The sequence below is a fragment of the Triplophysa rosa genome, linkage group LG4 (genome assembly GCF_024868665.1).
Source record: "Triplophysa rosa linkage group LG4, Trosa_1v2, whole genome shotgun sequence".
In the NCBI taxonomy this organism is placed as follows: domain Eukaryota; kingdom Metazoa; phylum Chordata; class Actinopteri; order Cypriniformes; family Nemacheilidae; genus Triplophysa; species Triplophysa rosa.
In genome coordinates, this window is record NC_079893.1 from 26,842,778 (window position 1) to 26,866,959 (window position 24,182).

A 24,182-nucleotide genomic window follows, 5' to 3' on the forward strand; every position below is an offset into this window, starting at 1 on the left:
ATTAACTACCATAGTTTCCCCCCTACTATGGAAGTATAGTGCCCCAGATCTGTTTGGTTACAAACATTCTTCCAAATATCTTTTTTTGTGTTCATCAAAACAAAAAAATAATTTACACAGGTTGAGGGTGAGTGGTGAATGAATTTTCATTTTTTGGATACCTTTATATTTGTGTTAATTTAAGGTATTCATGGATAAGTATTGAAGTGGTAAATTTAATTACCATAAAAGTGAAATTGACCACAATTTGCAAGCATAATTCTAATCACTCTGACAATGTCAAGACCAGTTATCATGTAAAGGAGCATGAGATAATGTAAGACATTTGGGCCGGTAAAAATGTATTTTTATTTCTTTAAAAGATGCATCCACAATTCATTTATAAAAATAAAGTCGGGCTGTTCCTAAAAGAAACATCCAAATAATTTTATATTGTCCAACAGGTACAGCAGATAAATGTTCTTCAGACTATTGAAATGTACTATGGAAATCGTTCATTTATTATTGACTAAAGGCTTTTATGTGGACCCCCAAAATTGAGCTTTTGCTATGAAGAACACTTTTTTATTTTTTAGAAATGTAAGAGGCAAATCTATATTGATCTATTTCTAAGTTTGTGACTGAGAGCAAAAAATTGTATCCAAAGTGACTTTCTGTGCATTAAGGGTATAAACATTTGATCAGTTTGTGCATTCCCTAGGAATCAAACCCATGGCCATGCTATATGATCTAACAACTGAGCTATATGATTATCTAGTTTATGTAACATTTCATAAAAAGATTAAAAAGGAATCCGTCAGCCTAAAGCTGTCACATTCGAGCATTGTCTGCCTTTTCACCACCTTCCAAAAACCTCACAAAAGCTGATAGCATGTATTAGTTTGTTACGAAGTGTGTCGATGTCACTGTATTTGGGAAGATATAATATGCCAAAACAGGTGTAGGCTTCTGGGAAACGATCATCTGAATCAGGACTGTTCAACTGCACAATCTTCAGGGTCACCTTTGAGAGAGGTACACGGCCCGTTCCATACATGAAAACTGAGCAAAAAATGTATAGCGTGAGGATATAAGCCAATGATAGAACATTATATAAAGGCACAGGTTAGAAGCACAAAAAAACCTAAATATGGGCATAATTATTTTGTTTTTCATTGCGCGTGTGTTCTTTCAGACACCAAGATGTAACTTACTCAGAAATTTCTTCTTGTTTTCTTCAGACAACTCAAAGAAAACAGTCCAGAAATTCTTGATCAGCTCATCAGAGGGAGAACAGTGTTGGTAAGTAGCACGCTAAATATTAAGCAAATAGAATTAGTATACTAAACAATGACACACTTGTTATATCATATTTTTAGGCGTAGATCTTGATCTTCATATACCTTCTGAAGGTCTTCCCACTCATACTCAGGAGAACCACTGAAAACCTCTCTGAGTTCTTCGGGGTGAAACATTTTCCAGGCTTTGACCGGACAGCCTTCAGAAAAACCTGCAGAGAACGGCTCAAACTGGTTCTTCACAGACTTGTTGAAAATGAAGTCCACATACAAATCCACATACTTCTGTCTACACAGTAATACAACAAAAATACAAAATTTAGCAATGATGACATCTATAGCCTTGATAAAATGTACTCTTCTTTATTTTTCAGTTTTGTGGCATTTCTTTATTAATAGTAATATGGTGTCTATACATAGATGCTAAGACAATGACATCATCATTCCTACCGATTAATTATGGTTACTGGAATCTGAGCTCCATTTGGAATGAGCTCTTGCCCTTTGATCTAAAAGAGATAAACAATATTATTAATATTCTGATCCAATCAGCCGATGGTCTACGCAAGACTCTTGATAGAGTGAAACACAGAATTACCGTAAAATCCAAGAAAAGCACCTCCACCACTTCCTCATCCTCCTCCAGTAGATCTTTCAAACCTCTGATATGGGATTTAAAAACATAAATGAACATAAATTTACAGAAAAACCTGCTTTGAAAGGTATTTGTAAAAAAATGTTCTTTAAAAGTGCTCAGTGGTCAGTGTCGCAACCGGAGGGCTGACAAGTTTTGAGGTTAAAGGTCAGAGTGGAAATTTTAGCGGCATCTAGTGGTGAGGTTGCGAATTGCAACTAACGGCTCACTCCACCCCTCCCTTCTTGAAGCACTACGGTGGCTGACACAGGAGAAAGATGTTGTCACATTTTCGCTTCTTTGCTGAAGGAGATCAAATATTTACGAAACGCGCTCTTTAAAGCAGTTTGTCCGTTTAGGGCTACTGTAGAAACAACATGGCGAATTGGGGGACCCGCAGTGTATGTAGATAGAAATAGCTCATTACAAGGTAATAAAAACATAACGCTTCATTATGTAAGGTTTTTATACACGTCCGAAGACATAGTAATGTATGTTAAATTACATTTCTTAATCTCACACATTGCACCTTTAAGTGATGGTATAATACTGCTATATTGCATATCACAACATAACTACAGGCACAAAAATGTTCCGTCACATTTGCGTTTTATAGGCGAGTCATATTTAGCCCACGATTACCTGGCCTCCACAGGGGATATTTCCTCTAGATCACTCAGAGTGACGCTCTGGTCCAGAAGTTTCTTGAACAACGCCAGTGGGAATTCTATGTTCATGTAACAGTGGTTAAACAGCGCCATTCCACAGACAACGCCAAGATTGTAGAAATCTTCTTTGCTTGTGTGCTGAAAATACACAGGTATTAGTCTACAGTATGTATCTGAAACCTAGAACAAAACTGACATTAAATGATTACATTAATTATAAAGCTTTAATAGTGACATTCTGGTTGATGAAAAATGTAATACATTTAATTTCGTTAATTAACTTTATTTTTTATGTTATTTTATCAACTTTAATTCTTTTTTTCCGTTTTTAGATTTGTTATTATTGTTTATATGTATATATGTCTGTGTGTGTGACAGCAGTAGATACCTCAGAATTGAACCACACCAGTGAATTCTCACAAACTTCCAGCAGCTTTTTCTCCCATGTAAGGAGAGATTGTGAAAGCAAGGAGAAGAACTCGGCAGAAACGCCTCCCGCATCTATTCCATTCTCACCAGCAAAATTCACCTGTACAGAAAATATAAAAAATGTTACGTTTATAAACCTCTTATCAAGCATCGGCCCGTGGGCGGGCCGTTTGGGAGTTTAGGGGCGTGTCTACGTTTTTTATTACCTTCGTTTTACATTAATTTTCGATCAACCGTCATAAACTATACATCATTTTAAAGGCTATTGAAAATGCTAGTCAACATACAACCAACAGAAAATGACATGTAGAATATATGGAACAAAATTCTCAGATTCTTTGTTCCGATTCTGTAGGACTACCTTCAGTGGACGTAAAAAGGAGTGGATGCCTCGTTTGAGATACTGCAGTGTGTCCTCCAACATTGACTGCCTGTTTATTTGTAAAATGTTGCCAATAACATGTAATATAAGGACACGTAGATTTGGAAATCCCTTCATGAAGAATGGGTTCTGTAAGAACTTAGAAGTTAGGTTAGTGTTAAAACGTGTATTTGCTTTGTTAAAGGGATAAAGGGATCGTTTATTCATCCATATGTCATTCTAAACCTGTATGACTTTCTTTTTTCTGCAGGACACAACAGTGGACCCCATTGACTACCATGGACACAAAGCCGCTAAGACATTTCTCAAAATATCTTCTTTTGCGCACCACAGAAGAAAGACTTATATACAGGTTTAAACCACATGCAGGCGAATAAATGAGGAGAGATTTGTTATTTTGGGGTGAATTCACAATACTAGCACACTGTACTGCTGGCTTCAACTTACTTCAAAAATTCTCAATTTAGATGCAGAGTCAGCTACAAAAGGAAAACTGATCAACACTTCAAGAGTTTTCTGCAATAAAAATTCATGGAAGTACATTAAGATTACTCATAATTATCTTGAATAAATATCACAAGAATCTTGTTGTCGGACGTGTGTGATACCCACAACAAAGTGGTCCTTCAGATCCAGCATATAATTGATATCACCATAAAGCAACCACGATGCAAAATCTTCCAGGGTGGCTTGCAGCTTAAAGTAGAAAAAGATGAGAACTTTTTTTTCGTTTTTCACAAAGTTTGTGAGATGGAGCTGATTGCTTCGTTTCTCACCATATCTAGGAGATCATTGATCTCGTGAATAATGAAATCTCTGTTTGTGATGTCATTGTGGGTCCTGCAGCAGACCTTCAAAACACAGACATGAAAAGCGCATTTCATTTTTGAGTGACCTATCATTTTGTTATGTGTTACGGTCGCAAATGTACAAAGGCACCTTATAGACCAACTGAAGGACCTTCAAAAATTTCCTCAGGCATTTCGGCTCGTCCCGATTTATCTCACTAAAAGAAATGTCGCCAATCAACTCAGCCGATGCATTGCGAAATAACTTCACCAAGTCTTTGAGACAATCTTCAGGGAGTTTGGACCAGTAATTTACTAAAAACGTAACATGAAACAAAAGAAAAAGAACACAAGACATGGTTGGTATTCTCTAAAAAAAAAGGTGCTATATAGTACTAAAAGTGATTCTTGGCTCGTAATCATAGGGGAACCACTTTAAGTGCTGTATAGAACCATCTCTTTGTGCGTCAGAGGTTCTTTGGGATGACTGAGGTGCTATACAGAACCGCTGAAGAACCATACAGGGGCTTAACAGGTCCTTTATACAGAAGCGGTGCTGTATGGTTCTTCAGTGGTTCCCCTACGATTACGAGCCAACATGAGTGAACATCAACGTTATAACTGTACCCAACACTTCAAGAGCGTCAGGGTTCAGCTGAAGTATTTTGGAGGCGAGGGCTTTAAGGGTATGGGTCCTGTGTTGTTCCTTGCAAACTCTGATGAGCTCAGGGAGGAGAAGATAAATTCTCAGAGCTTCCACGCTAGTGAAACCCTCTTGAGGGTTAAGAGAGGGCAAAAGTGCACCCCGAACCGTCTTCACAACCTGTGGTATAAAAAGTAAAGAAATTTATGTTTAACGTTTGTGTTTACCAAGAGTTTTACAAGGACAAATGCTTTTTATATTCTTACTTCTTTTTGGATTTTTTTTTCAGAAGTAATCAACAGCATGTTACACATACCATATTTGGATTTTAAAGATTTTTTTTATTTGCTGATGTGTACAGTATTTGGTAGCTGGGTTTGTGGAGAGGGTGTGTCAATAGGAGTTTAGCTTGTAGTCTTGTATAAAACAGAATATTCCTTGAATAACATCTTTTATTGTAATATGTAATAAATTAAAAAGATTGGATTTATCATTACCTCTGTCATCACCGTTTTGTTCTCTGATAGTTTTGCAAACGATTTTTGAACCAGGTCAAAATCTAAACCACAGACATCTGCAGAAGTCTGAAAATGTTCATCACAACTACAAAGACAAAAACATTATAATATAATTTGTATAATATTATAATATGTTTGTCTAAATTACTTTTATAAAAGAGAATGGTACACAAGTCTAACCTTATTTTGAGAAAACTTCCATTCAAACAGGCAGCAGATGAGAACACTTGGTTTATTTTACTACAAAAAACAAACAAGCAAAAAACTGAACAATGCATTTAATCATATTGTATTCATATAAATAAATACCGTATAACATCAGTACAGTATTAGGCCACTATGTGTACTGTTTTTCACGCTATTTTAAGAGTGATATACATACATAAACTCACATTCACAGGCCATGCATTTTAAACTCACCTATCACATTCAGACACCCACTGGTCAATCATTCTGTCATCCAATGTTAAAATCTCTCTGCTTAAATTGGCCTCAGGCTTTGCGGATATATTTCCAAGTTCCTACACAACACAAAACAAAAATGACATATTACTAATGACATTATACAAAATTATACAAAAATAATTCAAATCTTAGACTAATGAAATAAGAACAGTCGCCTACCTTGAAAAATAGGGCAAAGGAATGGTTCTCACGAGAAATGAGTTTTCCGACCGCATATTCATCATTAAATTCTGGATTCATATATGTAGTTAAGATCGGAGGTCTCATAAATTGCAATTAATCTAAAAATATTCATATAAAAGTAAATCGATAAATGTAGGTTTGTAATTACCAGCTGGCAGGTGTACAGGTGAAGGCACAGACTGGTTGATCATTTGTCCATTTCCCAGCTGCCCTTGCGTCCCACATCCAAATGAGTAGATCCGCTTTGATGATGCCACTAACACAAGTGTGTGATGTCTTAATACAATAAAAAAAATCAAAAATCTAAGAAACATAATATTTAAGTTTAAATCAAATCATTTATAGCTTATTTGCACAAAGCTTCAATGAATTATCATAAATCTGCGATACTTGCATGAAGGCCAAACATAAAACTGTATTGTCTTTCTGAATGCTGATTGGTCCACATCTTGTAAAATAGTTTACCTCCCACATGTGACCTGCGACACTTTAGAACCCCACAGTTCAGCAACCACTCGTGGAAGATGTTCATCTTTAAATGAGTTGTGCCCAAGTTGACCAAAAACTCCCGATCCAAATGTGAACACAACACCTCCCTAAGAATACAATCAAATTCTCATTTGCACATTTTTATTTTTGACATTCATCCATTTTTTGGCAATGGCAATTTATTCCTTATGGAAAATAAGATGTTCAAAACATAATGTGTCAATACCTTTGACAGAGTTGCAGTGTGTTCTCCTCCGCACGAGATGAACTGAGTTTTCTTTCCATTCAGGCTTTTTACAACTGTGGGCACATGCCTGTCTGTAATCACATAACACATCAACTTTTAATTACTGCACATTCATACTCTGATATAATTGTTAATTTCAAACAATGTCACACTTGTCTCAAAAGTCCGGTCCAGTCAACCACATCTCTCACAACATTCAAAAAACGACTTAAAACCCATCTCTTCTCTGAATACTTGACAGACAAATGAGAAAAAACAACAACAATAAACAACTAACCCTCTTTCTTTCTATCAACAGGTATTGATCTGGCTTTGGTTGTAACTTTGTATTAGCACCTATTATTGCTCCTGTATGACTTATTGCTCCCTGAACTCTCTGTAAGTCGCTTTGGATAAAAGCGTCTGCTAATTGACTAAATGTACATGTAAAAGTACCACAGTACTGTATGATAAGAGGTGTGTTGAGATGTATGTGTTGAACTGATGAACACATTATATCTTGAATCTTAGTAACATCATACCTGTAGTGTCTCCCAGACCCAGCTGTGCAGAAGAGTTCTTCCCCCAACCAAACACAACACCAGAGAGAGACAACACAAAGCTGTGATCTCCTCCAGCGCTGATCTGAGCCAGTGGAACCCCATCCAGACACTGAACGTGTTGAGGAGTCTGAGATCCAGATCCACCTTCACCCAGACCCAGCTGACCGTGGAGAGTTCTCTACCCCAGCAACACCTGACCCTCTGAGAGAGAAAGAATACACTTTTAAAAGGTACATTCATGACTTTATTTTTTGGGAAACTGTTCTTGATAGAAATCAGCTTGAAAATCAGTCTGTGAAACTCAAACTTCTCTAGCCTCGTAGACCACAATCGTGATTGTTGAAAGATCATGCACGAGAGAGAGAGAGAGAGCAGAGAGACGAGAGAGAGAGAGAGAGAGAGAGAGAGAGAGAGAGAGAGAGAGAGAGAGAGAGAGAGACAGAGAGAGAGAGAAGAGAGAGAGAAGAGAGAGAGAAGAGAGAAGAGAGACGAGAGAGAGAGAGAGAGAGAGAAGAGGAGTTCTGCATTGGTACTTTTAGTAGATACAATTTAATTAAGAGCTCTCATAAAATATAAGTACTTTACATTAAGTTAAAATTCAAACGGCCCACACAGTTAGGATTTGTTTAACAATTGAAACTTTTTCCTCCATCAGTCAAAGAAGCAACAGCACCAGATTCTCCAACAGGACTATTGATTTGATTTTGTCTTTCCTTCAGGTTTAGTATTTCTGTAGAGGAAATGAAATCAATTTTGGATCTGGATTAAGTCACCACTATAACCGTACACGCGGACACATGGCCTTGTTCTAATGGGATTGTCCCGCCGCCATCGCCCAGTCCGGTGTGGACAATTAAATATAATGGGTCTAATACTGTGTTCACACCAAACGCGAGCAATCGGTTCACGCTCTTTATTACTCGCGGGAAAAGTTCGTTATTTTCGGTGAAGTGACGCGGAAAACTCTTCGCGCGAATTCATAGCTCGAGTTGAAAATTTTCACCTTGCGCGGAAGAACGCCTCAAACCGACCGATTCGCAGCAAGCCCCCATTCGCAGTCATTCGCACGCCTGCCGCGAAGTTTGCGTCTATGCACGTCTTTGCATTGACTTTGTATGTAATTTACTCGCCCTAAACCTTAATTCGCGTTTGGTGAGAACACAGCATATGGGGTAGTCCTGTACGAACGTGGCCATCGCGTCAGACACGGTTGTTGTAGTCATCTGCTTTGAACGTTATAAGATAAGAAATGTGAAATATAAAGGCGTGATTTTGATCAAATGAAAATACGTATATTTCATTACTATGTTTGCACATGGCCATTTTGTGACCGCGCAGTCTCAGGCCGAAACTTTCTCATTCCGGATGAAATCCAACCCAAATATCTTCCTGCTGACATGTCCTTGAATTTCCCTGATGTTGGAAACACCAGCGGTATCCGTCATTGCACATGTTTTACTTTGTCGGGTTGTGTCAGACCGGAAGCCTCTCGGAATCGCGCTGCCCCAATAACTTCAAGATCTGGCGTGAAAGAGAACCCAAGCGCAGGCAGGCAGTGAAGGGGTTAACAGATATATTTATTAAAATCACAAAACAGAACCAAAACACCCACAATGGGGGAAAACAGAACTAAGGAACAAATATAAAACAAAAGACTTCCCACGAGGGGGGAAAAATGAAAACAAGACAACTAACCTAAACTCAAGGACACGACCAAACGTCTTAAACACTACAAGGCACAAAACTCACAAAACACGAACAGGCAAGGCACAGGAACACAGGCAAGGCAACAGGAACAACAGGCAAGGCACACAGGAACACGGTAAGCACATGAACAGCGATACACAGTACAGAACAATACAGAGCACAGACAAAGAAACAAGAGGGTATTATATAGGGAAGACAAACGAGGGATAACGACATGGGGCAGGTGTGGGAAATCTAAACACTTCAGGGAAAGATAACGAGGAAACGAGAGGAATGGGGCCAATGACAAGACACTGGAGAGAACGTATATTATTGTCAAACGGACAATAATATGTTTCTCTCCACACATAACCAAAGACTTTGCCATGGCTCTGCTACAGGACCAAGAAAAACATGACTAAGGAAGCAGAGCCATGACAGAAGCCCCCCCTTTAATGAGCACCTCCAGGTGCTCACCAAGGGGTAGACGGACAAGACAAGGCAGACCGAGACAAAGACAAAAACCAGACAAACATGGTGAACATGACAAGGGGTAGACAGGACAACAAGACTACAGGACTGGGGTGGGATAACAAGAACAACAAACATGGGAGGGGGGGTGGGGCAAAACAAGAGTTCACGGGGGAAAACCAAAAGGGTTGGGGGAACGTCCAGTCCCCGGCTGCGCTCGAGGGCGCTGAGTCCTGGGGGACTTAGGAGGAGTCCCGGGGGCAACAGTCTTTGGCCCTGGGAGTCTCCCAGGGACCGGCTGGACATGGCTTGACGCCGGCTGGAAGGCCGGCTGGACATGGCTTGACGCCGGCTGGAAGGCCGGCTGGACATGGCTTGACGCCGGCTGGAAGGCCGGCTGGACATGGCTTGACGCCGGCTGGAAGGCCGGCTGGACATGGCTTGACGCCGGCTGGAAGGCCGGCTGGACATGGCTTGACGCCGGCTGGAAGGCCGGCTGGACATGGCTTGACGCCGGCTGGAAGGCCGGCTGGACATGGCTTGACGCCGGCTGGAAGGCCGGCTGGACATGGCTTGACGCCGGCTGGAAGGCCGGCTGGACATGGCTTGACGCCGGCTGGAAGGCCGGCTGGACATGGCTTGACGCCGGCTGGAAGGCCGGCTGGACATGGCTTGACGCCGGCTGGAAGGCCGGCTGGACATGGCTTGACGCCAGCTGGAAGGCCGGCTCGACATGGCTTGACGCCGGCTGGATGGCCGGCTGGACTGGACGCCGGACTGGACGCCGGACTGGACCCCGGACTGGACGCCGGCTGGACCACCGGACTGGATGCCGGCTGCACCGGACTGGATGCCGGCTGCACCGGACTGGATGCCGGCTGCACCGGACTGGATGCCGGCTGCACCGGCCGGGAAGGAGACCACGCTGCCCGCCGTTGCCTCTTCTTCTTACGCCTAGCCACCCGGCTGGTGGTCGGGTGATGGAAGGAGGTGACGGGTACGGCTGGCTCCGGCTGGGACTCCTCGGAGGTGGACCCCCAGGATGCTCGCCTTCCCCGCTTGCCACCGAGGCTGACTGGAGGCGAGGCTGCAGGGGTTGAGGTGGACGGTGTTGGTGATAACGCCCACGACTCCGAGCTGCAGGGTCTGGCCCTCCGGGATCGTCGCCAGCCCCGTAGAAGACCCCGCCACGGACAGTCCCCTGGACTCCTCGCGATCCATCGCGATCTGGAGCTGGTCTACGAAGCCCAGGGGCCTCAACCTGCGCATCTCCGCAGGCTCAAAGGGTTCGTCGAGGCAGCTGTTGAAGATAACCTTCAACTCCGCCTCGTCGAACCCTGAGTGGCGCGCAGTGGAGAGGAAGTCCATGGCGAAGGTCTTCACGGGGATGCCTTTCTGGCGAAAGCCGAACAAGGTGTGAGCCTGGCGGCTCCTAAACGCCTCGTCCGTCTCCTCCATGCTGCCCGCTGGGTTCGGTGTTGGTTCGTGGATTCTGTCAAGAACTGGCGTGAAAGAGAACCCAAGCGCAGGCAGGCAGTGAAGGGGTTAACAGATATATTTATTAAAACACAAAACAGAACCAAAACACCCACAATGGGGGAAAACAGAACTAAGGAACAAATATAAAACAAAAGACTTCCCACGAGGGGGGAAAAATGAAAACAAGACAACTAACCTAAACTCAAGGACACGACCAAACGTCTTAAACACTACAAGGCACAAAACTCACAAAACACGAACAGGCAAGGCACAGGAACACAGGCAAGGCACAGGAACACAGGCAAGGCACAGGAACACAGGCAAGGCACAGGAACACAGGCAAGGCACAGGAACACAGGCAAGGCACAGGAACACAGTCAAGGCACAGGAACACAGGCAAGGCACAGGAACACGGGTAAGCACATGAACACGAAACGTACAGATACAATCCACGAGCACAAGACAAAGAAACAAGAGGGTATTTAAAGGGAAGACAAACGAGGGATAACCACACGGGGCAGGTGTGGGAAATCAAACACTTAGGGAAAGATAACGAGGAAACAAGAGGAATGGGGCCAATGACAAGACACTGGAGAGAACGTATATTATTGTCAAACGGACAATAATATGTTTCTCTCCACACATAACCAAAGACTTTGTCATGACTCTGCTACAGGACCAAGAAAAACATGACTAAGGAAGCAGAGCCATGACAAATAACACAACATGATGAGCGAAACCTGTGTCTCACAGAACGAACTGACTGCATGCGAGGAAACGTGTTGTTTATTACGACATTTCCAACAAAACGAAAGTAAGTCAAACAGTCAACAGCAGTCTGCGTTCGTTGTCACGGAGAGAAAAGCAACTGAATGAAGTACTTTAGGGATTATTAAATAATATCTGGATGCTTTTACAGTGAGAGAAATAATTATTTGATCCCCTGCTGATTTTGTAAGTTTGCCTGCTTACAAAGAAATGAAGGGTCTATCATTTTTATGGTAGGTTTATTTTAATTTATAGAGACAGAATATTTTAAAAAATCAGGGGAAAAAATGTTATATAAAGGTTATAAATTGATTTGCATTTCAGTCAGTGAAATAAGTATTTGATCCCCGAGAAAAAATAACTTTGTACTTGGTGGAGAAACCCTTGTTGGCAAGCACAGAGGTCAGACATTTCTGATAATTGGTCAGCAGGTTTGCACATGTGTCAGGATACATTTAGTCCACTCCTCTGTCAGTCTTTAAGGGTTCTGTTTTTTATATTCTGTCTATCAGTTAAAATAAACCCACCATAAAAATGATAGACCCTTCATTTCTTTGTAAGCAGGCAAACTTACAAAATCACCAGGGGATCAAATAATTATTTCCCTCAGTGTATATGGGAAAAGGTGTCCAGCATGCTGTAATTTTAATTGAGTCATGTTGCAAAACGGACCAAATTTATAATGTTCAATAAAGAAAGAACAGCAAATGCTTTTTTTATATATTTTGAAAAGACACGAGTGAACATCGGAATTATATACCACAACATGAGAAAAGTCTTAAGGTACTTACCCATAAGGTGGAAGTAAATGTGTTAGTTTGGAATAAAGGCAAACACAGTTTAATCCACAGCACACACATCTCAACATTATTCTACTTTATGATATTGCATTTGACAAAACCCTCTGCATACCTTATGCTACTTTTACACATGCACCAGCAACATTTTTATTTCAATACTTTTAAATGATTTCTGTAAAAGCAGTTTGAATGACACGAAGATGTAGGACCTTTATTATACAATTCTTTGACAAAACGGCAGATTACAACAGTTTCTAAGGAAGGAGTGGTTAAAAGGTGGGGGTTCGCAAGGCATGCATGTTTTAGATATCTAAAAAAAAAGTAATTTTTACACTAGTAAGAATGTTAATTCTAGATATCTATATTGAAATTCTTCCAAGTCACAAAACTAAATGAAGATATATCCAAAGAAAGATCTTCCTAGTCAAAAATCTGACTGAGATATTCATAATAAAATTGCAGTTATCTTTTAATGAGATTTCACTAGTAAGAATTCCAATTCAAGATATCTCTTATTAATTTTTGCCTAGCCAAAAATCCAATTCAAGATATCTACAATTGTAATTTGACTAGTAATGAAATGTATCTAATGTATTTGATGTCTTTAAAAATGATTCATTAAAGATATCTTAAATGTGATTATGACTAGTCAAACACGAGTTAGAGATATATCAAATTATAAATTATTCTGGAGGTAATTCAGTTAGATATTTTTCTCTAATTAAATTATCACTTGTAAAATTTTAATTCGAGATATCTCCAATTGGAATTATGCCTAGTACAAAATCATTTATAGATATATCTTTAATTGCTGTTCCTGCTAGTCAAAACTCATTCGTAGATATCTGAAATATATGATAATAAGTCAATGGAAGAATATGACTAGTCAAAACAGCTTTGTAGATATCTTCATTGCCTGTTATGTCTAGTCATAATCATGTTGTAGATATATGAATTCCAATTATGACGAGTCAAAGTTACAGAAGAGATATCTGGAAGTAGAATTTTGATTAGTCAAAACTGAATAAAACTGCTAAAAGCGCTTGCCATAGTTTAAATACTTGCGTTTTCATTATCTTTTGGTAGCACAAATGGTCCAAAAGTCAGTAACTTGCACTGTTCTGACACAAAACAAAGTTGTTACGTTGTTTTTTAAGTGGGTATATGGAAATCCGTGACCTATAGTGGGTATACAACATACAGTATACATGCATATCACATAGACTACACCACTGGTCACCGCCTTCCAAAAACCTCACAAAAGCTGATAGCATGTATTAGTTTGTGACGGAGTGTGTCGATGTCACTGTATTTGGGAAGATATAATGTGCCAAAACATGTCTGGGCTGCTGGTAAAAGATCATCTGAATCAGGATTGTTCATCTGCACAATCTTCAGTTTCAGCTTTGAGAGACCTCCAGCAGGTACACGGCCCGTTCCATACATGAAAACTGAGCAAAAATGCATAGTGTATGAGGATATATGCCAATAATACAAACATTTATAAAGGCTTTTGTTTTTCATTGTGCGTGTCATTCTGAATACAAACGTTCTTTCAGACACCAAGATGTAACTTACTCAGAAATTTCTTTTTGTTTTCTTCAGACAACTCAACGAAAACGGTCCAGAAATTCTTGATCAGCTCATCAGAGGGAGAACAGTGTTCATATGTAGCACACTAAATATAAAGCAAAAAGATTTAGTACACTAAACATATGTCAAACCTGACACACTTGTTTTAAACCTGCACTTTCTTTTACTTTGATCTTCATATACCTTCTGAAGGTCTTCCCACTCATACTCAGGAGAACCACTGAAAACTTCTCTGAGTTCTTCGGGGTGAAACATTTTCCAGGCTTTGACCGGACAGCCTTCAGAGAAACCTGCAGAGAACGGCTCAAACTGGTTCTTCACGGACTTGTTGAAAATGAAGTCCACATACAAATCCACATACTTCTGTCTGCACAGAAATAAAAAAAATACAGCTTTAGCTGTGATGACATCAATGACATCTATAGCCTTGATAAAATGTACTTTTCTTTTGTGACATCTCTTCAAGTAATATAGACTCTGTACATAGATGTTAAGACAATGACATCATCATTCCTACCGATTCATTTTGGTTACTGGAATCTGAGCCCCATTTGGAATGAGCTCTTGCCCTTTGATCTTTAAGACATAAACATTGTTACGAATATATTCATTCAATTAGCAGCTGCTCTACATTAGACTTATAAAAAAGTTAAACTGAGAATCACCGTAAAGTCCAAGAAAAGCACCTCCACCACTTCCTCTTCTTCCTCCACCAGAAGATTCCTTAAACTTCTGATTTGGGTTTTAAAAAAGAAAAACCTGCTTTGAAATGTGTTTGAAACCCACACTGTAATCCAGTACCTCAGAGATGACGTATTTTTGTAGGCCAACCCGAAAGTAAGCGCCACGCTTTTCCCCTCGACTGAAAGCCTATGCATTTTTCCCATAGACATTTGGAAGATTCAAAAAATAAGATCTGTGATTGACAAATGTTCATGATGTTTACACGTTTTGTCTACCAAGATCATCTTCACAGATTAACACAATATTTGCTATTTTGAAGCCTAAATACAATAGGCAGAAGTAAAAAGTTTTCAATCAGCCTAAAAGAACCCATGTAACACCCCTCCTGATTTCACTTCACTGACTGCCAGTTGCCGCCCGCATCAAGTTTAAATCGCTGACACTGGCCTTCAGAACGATAACGGCAAATTCGCCCATTTACCTGAACTCAGTGCTCCAGGTCTACATCCCCTCCCGTCATCTTCGGTCTGAAAATGAGGTTCTTTTTGAGGTACGATTCTTTTTTCCGTTTTTAAACTTGGGTTGCAGTGTTATGTATGCCCTTGGCTTTGGATCTAAATATTTGGCATCTTGACAGGATGTTAAAAATAAATAGTTCGGTATGTGTATTCATAATTGCTTTTGTATTGTTAATAATTTTCATGAAATTGTTATAAAATGAGAATTAACAAATGGCTACAACAGTATAACTCAAAGCACAAGTTATTATAAATTACAATATGATGTACTCCAGTGGCGATCCGCGACTCCTCTTCAGGGGAAGCAGTAATGCGAAGCTCGGCAAAACATGTATTTAGCCCGTCATGTGTGTGTCGTGTCATTTCAAAATACGTGCCTGCACTCTAAAAAAAAGCCGTAAAAATAGGGCACAATATACTGTATTAATATGAAGGAATTTTCCGTGTTCATTTTTACAGTTGTTTTACCTGTATTTTACATTTTGCACTGCATTCATTTGCATTTTAGCATTAATGGAAATGTCCGTAAAATAAAGGAAAATGTACTGGTAATTTTCTGCCAGTACTTTATCTGTTTTTTTACGGGATTTTTTTTACAGTGTGCTGCAGACGCATCGAAAGGGTTTTTAATAAAAGAGACGCTCGCGAGTTTTGGGTCTGAATAAACTCCATAGAGCTTTATATGCGTGATGACGTAATGTCCCCGCCAAAGGAAGTAGTTGCTTTTAGCAACTTGTTAGCAACCGCTGTTTAAAAAATCACAAGCGTGTTAAAACTGGTGTGTTTTATGTCATAGATTAAAACGTGAAAATATTTAGAGCTTTTATCAACCACATACCTTATGTCAGGCGATTTACCAAAAACCCATTCAAAAAACCCATAGACTTTGGGGCGATGGAACCAGAAGTCCTAAAATGCTAACTCGCTTCTAGGTTTTGCATACAAAAATACGTCATCTCTGAGGCACTCAAGGAAATGTTATTTAAAAGTGGTCAGTGGCCAGTAATAGAGTGCAACCATGGGGTTCATGAGTTTTCAGGTTGTTCGGTAGGGGTATAATACTGGTATACACTGTATATCATGGTAAAAAGTTGCTGTGGGACAGTGTGGGCAGGGAAAACCCACACCAAACCCCAAGTGGGTCCCGCATTGGTTAGCCCACGTGGGATTTTCTGTGGGCCAGCCCACTGTGGGTTTGCCCACGGAAATCCCATGTAGGGCTAACCCATGTAGGGCCCATGTGGTTTTGCCCATTTGGGCCCCAGTAGGGGTTGACTGTGGTATAGCCCACTGTGGGTTTGCCCACAGAAAAACCCTGATTTTGCCCTTTTGGGCGCCCATGATGGCTGTTAGTGGGTGAACCCAGTGTAGGCACAGCAGCTTGGCAAAACACAATAAATTAAAGAATTATGGCTTTATGTCAAAGCAATCAAAATGACCTTTTTTCAAAGATGTTCATATTAAGCTTTTGCTATTTCAAATTTTTTTAATAGACATCAAAGGAAACAATTAAATGGTTTTAGCGGTCAGTGAAATAAGTGTAACTATTAAAAAAATCATCAAATCTTAACATAAAATTAAAACGTTTTGAAAACAAAACTTAACACAATTAGAAAAATTAGAAGAATGAACAAATGTATTTTTTCTGCAATCACAAATGCATTAATTTTACGAATATTCTAACATTTAGGGGCTGAACGCTCATTATACTTTTTATATAAGGTAATTTAAAGAGATAACAACCAGCTACTTATTGATATGGTGTTCACATGCGACGTGAGCTTATAACAGTTTTCTCCTATATTAAAAAGCATGGACCGAGTTTTCAGCACTATACACGATTTACGAAAAATAAACAATTAATTATTATTAATTAGTGTTTGTGTATTAAATGAAAAGTAAAAATGTAAATTAATAAAATGTATAAAATAAAATGTTTCAAAAAATAAACCCGGAAGTGCTTTTGGACCGGGCAGCGTTGAGCGTTGATTGTTTACGTCTTTGAGGCGGCAAGCGCTCAGGTCAGCGCGAGCTCGAGTCAAGTACTCTTAATCTATTTTATTTTAGATATAATTAAAGCAATATCTTCTTTTCTGTTCTGCAGAAGTAAGACAGTCATACAGATTTAAAATGACAAGAGGGTGAGTAATTGATAACACAATCTTTATTTTTGAGTGAACGATCACCTTAAAATGTTTTAGTGCATTGGGAAACTTTTTGAAGTCAATGTGAACAATTCTTGAACAACCCTTGTTTTGTTTTTAACATATGTTATTCAATATGTTATTTCTTTCCCACTTTTTAGACGCTGTGACCAAATGCATCCGGCCCACAGAATGTTAAGCGGTTGTCGTAATGCAAGAGATAGAGAAGGGGTACCGGAGGGAAGAGCCAGAACTGTAACAAGACACAAACTTACTGGTGCCCCTCATAGTATTGATTTTTCATTTTTACAATTCTTTTAAATGTTCTGTGGTTGTGTTTACTGCTGTTTTAATATAGCTGTTAGTGCTGTTTTCCTACTGTAATAAAAACAAATCTTGATATTGTTATTTTTATTAATAATGTAATTATTATTTTTTGGGCTGTAACTAAATTATTTTAAAATCATGACCCTCTGTTTATTACTGTTACTTTTTACAAGTGCAGTTGTTCTGCATATGCATCAATAGTAATATTGTATTGTTCTGCAGGTATTAAGGGGAACCACTTTCCCCACTCTCTGTCATTTACATTTACATTTAGTCATTTAACAGACGCTTTTATCCAAAGCGACTTACAGAGAGTTCAGGGAGCAATAAGCGATATGTCATACAGTCAGTGTGCCTACAGTAAGCCCAAACTTTGCCCAGTGTGCCCACAGTATGTCTACAATTTGCCCATTGTACCCACAGTAAGCCCACACTTCCCCCAGTGGACCCACACCTAGCCCACACTTTAGGCTGTCCCATTAGGGGCCCACATGTGCCCCGCATTTCACGCCGGTAGCAGGGCCCGCAGTCGGTTGCCCGCTCTGGGCCCACATTTTCTGCCCACAGGGGCCCAAAGGGGCATGTTTGCTGGGATGTTATAAAATAAAAAAAATAATTCAAAGAAAAGTCACAGTTGCGTTATATAAGTTTGAATCTTATTTAGCCCACATGTTTACCTGGCTTCAACAGGGGATATGTCCTCAAGATCATTCAAAGTGACGCTCTGGTCCAGTAGTTTCTTGAACAATACAAGTGGTAGATCAATGTTCATGTAGCACTGGTTGAACAGCGCCATTCCACAGACTACACCAAGATAGTAGCAATCTTCTTTGCGTGTGTGCTAAAAAGACACAACTCTTACCGTTTAGAATAGGATAGTATCAGAAGCCAAGAATAAAATTGACATTCAGTACATTTACTAAGAAAGTCTTCGTTACAAAACTCCACCAGCCAATCTGCTTTTAGATAAGCATGATTCAAACTGATTGGCTTTCAGGTCATTCGCAGAGGTTTCGTTGGAGTGCTGTAAGCAGTATGGTGCAGCGCTATCAGAGCTCTGACAATTACCCACCTCCACCCCCAACTCCATCTGTCAGATCTTTTTACAAGGTATTGTGTCTAACGTTTCAGCAGACCAAATACACTGTTATGGCTTAAATAAAAACATTCAAAAATGTTTCGCAAGTGTGTTTTCGGGAGTGTGACTGATGTGAGAGGTGCCACAACCAGGGCTGGAAATGAGGCGGGTCTGGGACTTTCTCCAGGGAGTGAATTTTAGGGGGATTCCAGATAAAAATTGAGAGGATCTTCATTTAAATCCAAATAATAATAGTTACCTCAGAATTGAACCAAACCAGTGAATTCTCACGAACTTTCAGCAGATTCTTCTCCGTAAGGAAAGATTGTGAAAGCAAGGAGAAGAACTCGGCAGAAAGACCCCCCGCATCCATCCCATCCTCACCAACAAACTTCACCTGCGGGCAGGAGACATTTTTAGCACAGAAGACAAAATATGACCAACAGGAAATGCCAAATTTAATATATTTCAAATGATCCAAAATGTTCAGATATTTTGCTGTTCTTTCTGTTGCACTACCTTCAGTGGATGGTGAAATGAGTAGATGTCCTGTCTAAGATACTGAAGCGTGTCCTTCAATATTGAATGCCTGCTTATGCGCAAAGTGTTGTCACTCCAAAGAGCCACATACTCGTCGAGATCTGGCATTGTCTTCATGAATGGGTTCTTTAAGTACTTAAAAAATTAAAACAAAGTGTATTTGCTTGCTTCAATTATAAAGCTTCACACTTCACAAGACTAGCACACTGGAAGACTTCCTTTGACTTACATAAAAAATTCTCCATTTAGATACATTTTCAGCCACGAAAGGAAAATTGACCAACGTTTCCATAGTTTTCTGAAAGAAAGAAATCATGGAAGTAACATAAGACTGCTTATAGTTCTCTTGAATAAAGAAAAATAATTATCACAAGAATATAGTTTTTCCTTAAATTATACCTACTATATAGTGATCCGTCAGATTCTGCATTTCAATGGGATCAAGAGAAAAATCTAACTCAAAACTTTCCAGGGTGGCTTGCAGCTGTTACAGCAGAAAAAGATTAGAATTTTGTTTTGTTTTGGGTTTTTCACAAAGTTTGTGAGATAGACTTGATTATTGTTTTGGTTCTCACCGTAGTTAGGAGAACATTTATCTCATGAATAATGAAATATCTGCTTGTGATGTTATTCTGGGTCCTGCAGCAGACCTTCAAAACAAGACATGAAAAGCGTTTTAAAATAGCATTAATAAACTAGGGACAACTCACCCAAAAAGAACATTTCTGTCATTTTAATTTCATTTTTGGGTGAGCTATCCCTTTGTTATTTGTCATGATTACAAATTGAATGTGTAACAAAGGCACCTTATAGATCATCTGAAGGACCTGCAAAAAACTCCTCAGTTGTTTCGGCTCATTCCGGTTTATTTTATCACAACAAATCTTGTCAATCAACTCAGCAGATGCATTGCGAAATAACTCCACCAAGTCTTTTAGACAATCTTCAGGGAGTTTGGACCAGTAATTTTCTAAAAAAATATAACACATGAAACAAAAGACAAATAACACAAAGCAATACTAACACAGAGGAAAAACAACAACGTTATAACTGTACCCAACACTTCAAGAGCGTCAGGGTTCAGCTGAAGTATTTTGGAGGTGAGTGCTTCAAGGAGATGGACTCTTTGTTGTTCCTTGCAAACTCTGATGAGCTCAGGGAGGAGAAGATAAACTCTCAGAGCTTCCACGCTAGTGAAACCCTCTTGAGGGTTAAGAGAGGGCAAAAGTGCACCCCGAACCGTCTTCACAACCTGTGGTATAAAAAGTAAAGAAATGTAATGCTTTTATATTTGTTTTATATTCATTTTTTTTAAGTAATCAACAGCATGTTACACATTTTGTCTTTAGATCTTAAATATTTACTGAATTTGCTGAGATGTACAGTATTTAGTAGTTGGGTTTGTAGAGAGGGTGTGTCAATAGTAGTTCACCTTGTGGCTGACAGAGCTTGAAGAACCTTTAATGTGTATTTAGCACAGAATATTTCTTGAACTGCATCTTTTATTGTAATATGTAATAAATTAAAAAGATTGGATTTATTATTACCTTTGACGTCACCTTTTTGTTCTCTGATAGTTTTGCAAATGATTTTTTAACCAGGTCAAAATCTAAACCACAGACATCTGCAGAAGTCTGATAATGTTCATCACAACTACAAAGACAAGAAATTATATAAAAATGAAAAAATATAATTGTCTAAATGACATTTATGAAAGAAAATGATATACACGTATACCAGGTTCTGGGTTACCTCGTTTTGAGAAAACTTCCATTCAAACAAGCAGCAGAAGAAAACACTTGGTTTAATTTACTGCAAAAAAACAATGCTTTTAAGAATCATATTATATCCTATACATACAGTAACATCAGTGCAGTGTTACCACTACAGGTACTGCTTTTTAGGAGTATTATACACAAATTCACAGTCACAGGCTTTACAACGATTCCGTAATCATTTTAAACTCACCTATCACATTCAGACACCCACTGGTCAATCATTCTGTCATCCAATGTTAAAATCTCTCTGATTGGATTGGTCTCAGAATTTGCTGATACATTCCCGAGGTCCTACAGAACACAAAACTAAAATGACATATTACTAATGACAAAATATATTGTAAATTTATATACTAAATGGCAAAAATAATTAAAGTCTTAATGAAATAAGAACAATCTGGCCTACCTTGAAAAATAGGGCAAAGGAATGATTCTCAGCAGCAACGAGTTTTCCGAACGCATATTCATCATAAAATTCTGGATTCAAATGTTTAGATAAGGTTTGAGGTCTGAACGTTGTCAATCATTTAAAAATATTCAAAAATAAATCGATAAATATAGGTGTGTAACTACCAGCTCGCAGGTGTACAGGTGATGGCACAGACTGGTTGATCATTTGTCCATTTCCCAGCTGCCCTTGCGTCCCACATCCAAATGAGTAGATCCGCTTTGATGATGCCACTAACACAAGTGTGTGATGTCTTAATACAAACAAAAAAATTTTTTAAGTGCGATAGTTGCGTAAAAGCTAAACATATAACTGTATTGCTGTTCTGAATGCTGATTGGTCCAAAACCGTGTAAACACAGTCTAGTTTACCTCCCACATGTGACCTGCGACACTTTAGAACCCCACAGTTCAGCAACCACTCGTGGAAGATGTTCATCTTTAAATGAGTTGTGCCCAAGTTGACCAAAAACTCCCGATCCAAATGTGAACACAACACCGCCCTAAGAATACAATCAATTTCTCATTTGCACATTTTTTTTTTTTTTTGGCAATGGCAAATGTGATTTATTCCTTATGGAAAATGTGATTTATAAAACATAATGTGTAAAATACCTTTGATAAAGTTGCAGTGTGTTCTCCTCCACAAGAGATGAACTGAGTTTTCTTTCCATTCAGGCTTCTTACGACTGTTGGCACATGCCTGTCTGAAATTACATAACACATCAACTTTTATTTACTGTACATTCATACTGTGATATGAATTTCAAACAATGTCATGCTTGTCTCAAATGTGACGATGAGATGTGGATGTGATGAACTTATGAACACATTACATTTGGAATCTTTCTCAGTGAGATCATTAAAGTAGATACTGTACCTGTTGTGTCTCCCAGACCCAGCTGTCCAGAAGAGTTCTTCCCCCAACCAAACACAACACCAGAGAGAGACAACACAAAGCTGTGATCTCCTCCAGCGCTGATCTGAGCCAGTGGAACCCCATCCAGACACTGAACGTGTTGAGGAGTCTGAGATCCAGATCCACCTTCACCCAGACCCAGCTGACCATGAGAGTTCTCACCCCAGACAAACACCCGACCCTCTGAGAGGACAAGAATACACTTTTAAAAGGTACATTTACAGTATGGACTTTATTTTCGAAATGGTGTTGATGGAATAGCTGTGAGCACCCTGTGTCAGTGCCATTGAATGCTGGTCTCCACAAGCGACCTGAATCACATGTCTGTTATCCAGGCCTATGAGAGGTCTGCAGGGACAAAACAGTTAATAGAAGTGAACAGTTAGCAGACTGGGGTATTTGTTACATGGTAAAGTTGGTATTTTTAAACATACCTGCACTTATTTGATTTGTGCATAATAATAACTTTCCCTCCATGAGCAAACAGGACTGCACCATCTCCGCCACAGACAATTGATGTGATTTCCTCATTCGCTAGCTCTATTTGTTCTGGAGTAAATTATATAGTAAACATGTGATTGTAAGTGCATGAAGCACTCAATTATTATCAATCTCTAAATTAATTCCCTGACAGAAAAGCGACATGAAATTAACATCTTCAAAAAATGCATGTGAAACATGTGGTTTTGAACAGTGGATCACGTCAATCTCTATAAAACTCCCTTAATCACATGAGTGTGGAAGCCCTGAAAAACATGTCCTTAGATTCCCCTCCTGTAGTCTAGCCTAATGGTAAATGTTTTTTCTCTCTTCAAAAAATGTTTTTTCATTTTATTTGGTGCTAAATAATAAATTTTACTACCATAGTAAAAAACAATGGTAGTCAAAAGTGCCCAGAACTGTTTGCTGGCCTATATTCTTCTTTTGTGATCAACAGAACAAAAAAAATGATACAGTAATTTTTCCTATACTATGGTAGTCAATGGGTGTTAAGATCTGTTTGGTTATATTATTCCAAATATCTTTCTCTGTGTTCATCAGAACAAAGAAATTTATACACATTTGGAACAACTCGAAGGTGAGTAAATGATGACAGAATTTTCATTGTTGGGTTCACTTTAAGATTATGAGTGCACACGAATTTTAAAAAGAGAATGACACACATTGATAATGATAAACTATTTACAATAAACGCTGCAGTATTTCATGAAAAAATAGGCATTGTGATTTTTTATTTCACTGGGACTTTAAATTCGAGGGTAGGGCATTTAAACTGAGATATTCACGTCTTCGCATAATAACTCGGCATAAAATAAAGCCTATTTATTTAGCCTATTTCTTTAATAACGGTACGTTAAATGCCACATGAAATACGTTACGCATTATATGCTTTGCATATAGGCTGATATTCATAAAATAAAGTATAAAGTTAATCATACTTAGTTTGTCAGCAAGACCACTGGGTTCACCGCGCAATCTCAGGACCGAGATTTTTCGATTCCGGATAAATCCAATAAAGCTTCTTCCTGCTGACATGTCCTGAATTTCTGATTTTGGACAAACGCAGCGTACAACATCATTCACATGTTTTACTTTGTCAGGATGTACCAAACCGAGACCCTCTCGGACCCGCGCTCCCCAATAACACAGCATCGCCACAACTGATGGGCGCACACAGCACTGAT

General features: G+C 39.2%; 2 protein-coding genes across 2 annotated transcripts; both read right to left on the minus strand.

Moving 5' to 3' along the window:
* Window positions 1-335: 335 nt before the first annotated feature.
* On the minus strand, window positions 336-10,790 carry LOC130553043 (probable E3 ubiquitin-protein ligase HERC4). The gene is made up of 21 exons (XM_057331782.1): window positions 10,473-10,790; window positions 7,245-7,443; window positions 6,703-6,794; window positions 6,453-6,583; window positions 6,136-6,263; window positions 5,964-6,034; window positions 5,760-5,860; window positions 5,520-5,579; window positions 5,319-5,424; window positions 4,806-5,001; window positions 4,330-4,493; window positions 4,167-4,241; window positions 4,003-4,086; window positions 3,838-3,906; window positions 2,968-3,108; window positions 2,554-2,717; window positions 1,876-1,939; window positions 1,728-1,786; window positions 1,383-1,566; window positions 1,194-1,293; window positions 336-1,041 (listed from the first exon to the last, which is right to left on the minus strand). Exons 1-21 carry the CDS (start codon window positions 10,788-10,790, stop codon window positions 836-838), a joined length of 2,712 nt encoding a protein of 903 aa, XP_057187765.1. The 3' UTR covers window positions 336-835.
* A 1,502-nt stretch (window positions 10,791-12,292) lies between these two features.
* On the minus strand, window positions 12,293-24,165 carry LOC130553142 (probable E3 ubiquitin-protein ligase HERC4). The gene is made up of 24 exons (XM_057331917.1): window positions 23,937-24,165; window positions 22,932-23,046; window positions 22,769-22,845; window positions 22,459-22,680; window positions 22,194-22,285; window positions 21,951-22,081; window positions 21,705-21,832; window positions 21,538-21,608; window positions 21,322-21,422; window positions 21,106-21,165; window positions 20,901-21,006; window positions 20,410-20,605; window positions 20,160-20,323; window positions 19,929-20,003; window positions 19,757-19,837; window positions 19,583-19,651; window positions 19,333-19,488; window positions 19,073-19,210; window positions 18,413-18,576; window positions 14,728-14,794; window positions 14,580-14,638; window positions 14,246-14,429; window positions 14,048-14,147; window positions 12,293-13,920 (listed from the first exon to the last, which is right to left on the minus strand). Exons 1-24 carry the CDS (start codon window positions 24,148-24,150, stop codon window positions 13,706-13,708), a joined length of 2,985 nt encoding a protein of 994 aa, XP_057187900.1. The 5' UTR covers window positions 24,151-24,165; the 3' UTR covers window positions 12,293-13,705.
* Window positions 24,166-24,182: the final 17 nt, after the last annotated feature.

What these genes read in the sequence shown, in the direction of transcription:
- LOC130553043 (XM_057331782.1), bottom strand. Translation starts at nt 10,790, where the DNA reads ATGGACTTCCTCTCCACTGCGCGCCACTCAGGGTTCGACGAGGCGGAG. An exon ending in GGGTCTGGGAGACACTACAG is followed by an intron (nt 6,795 to 7,244) that starts GTATGATGTTAC and finishes ATGTGATTACAG; the next exon opens with ACAGGCATGTGCCCACAGTT. An exon ending in TCCTTCAGTTGGTCTATAAG is followed by an intron (nt 4,242 to 4,329) that starts GTGCCTTTGTAC and finishes TGTGTTTTGAAG; the next exon opens with GTCTGCTGCAGGACCCACAA.
- LOC130553142 (XM_057331917.1), bottom strand. Translation starts at nt 24,150, where the DNA reads ATGCTGTGTTATTGGGGAGCGCGGGTCCGAGAGGGTCTCGGTTTGGTA. An exon ending in TGGTCTTGCTGACAAACTAA is followed by an intron (nt 23,047 to 23,936) that starts GTATGATTAACT and finishes AATTTACTCCAG; the next exon opens with AACAAATAGAGCTAGCGAAT. An exon ending in AAACAAAAAGAAATTTCTGA is followed by an intron (nt 13,921 to 14,047) that starts GTAAGTTACATC and finishes ATTTTTGCTCAG; the next exon opens with TTTTCATGTATGGAACGGGC.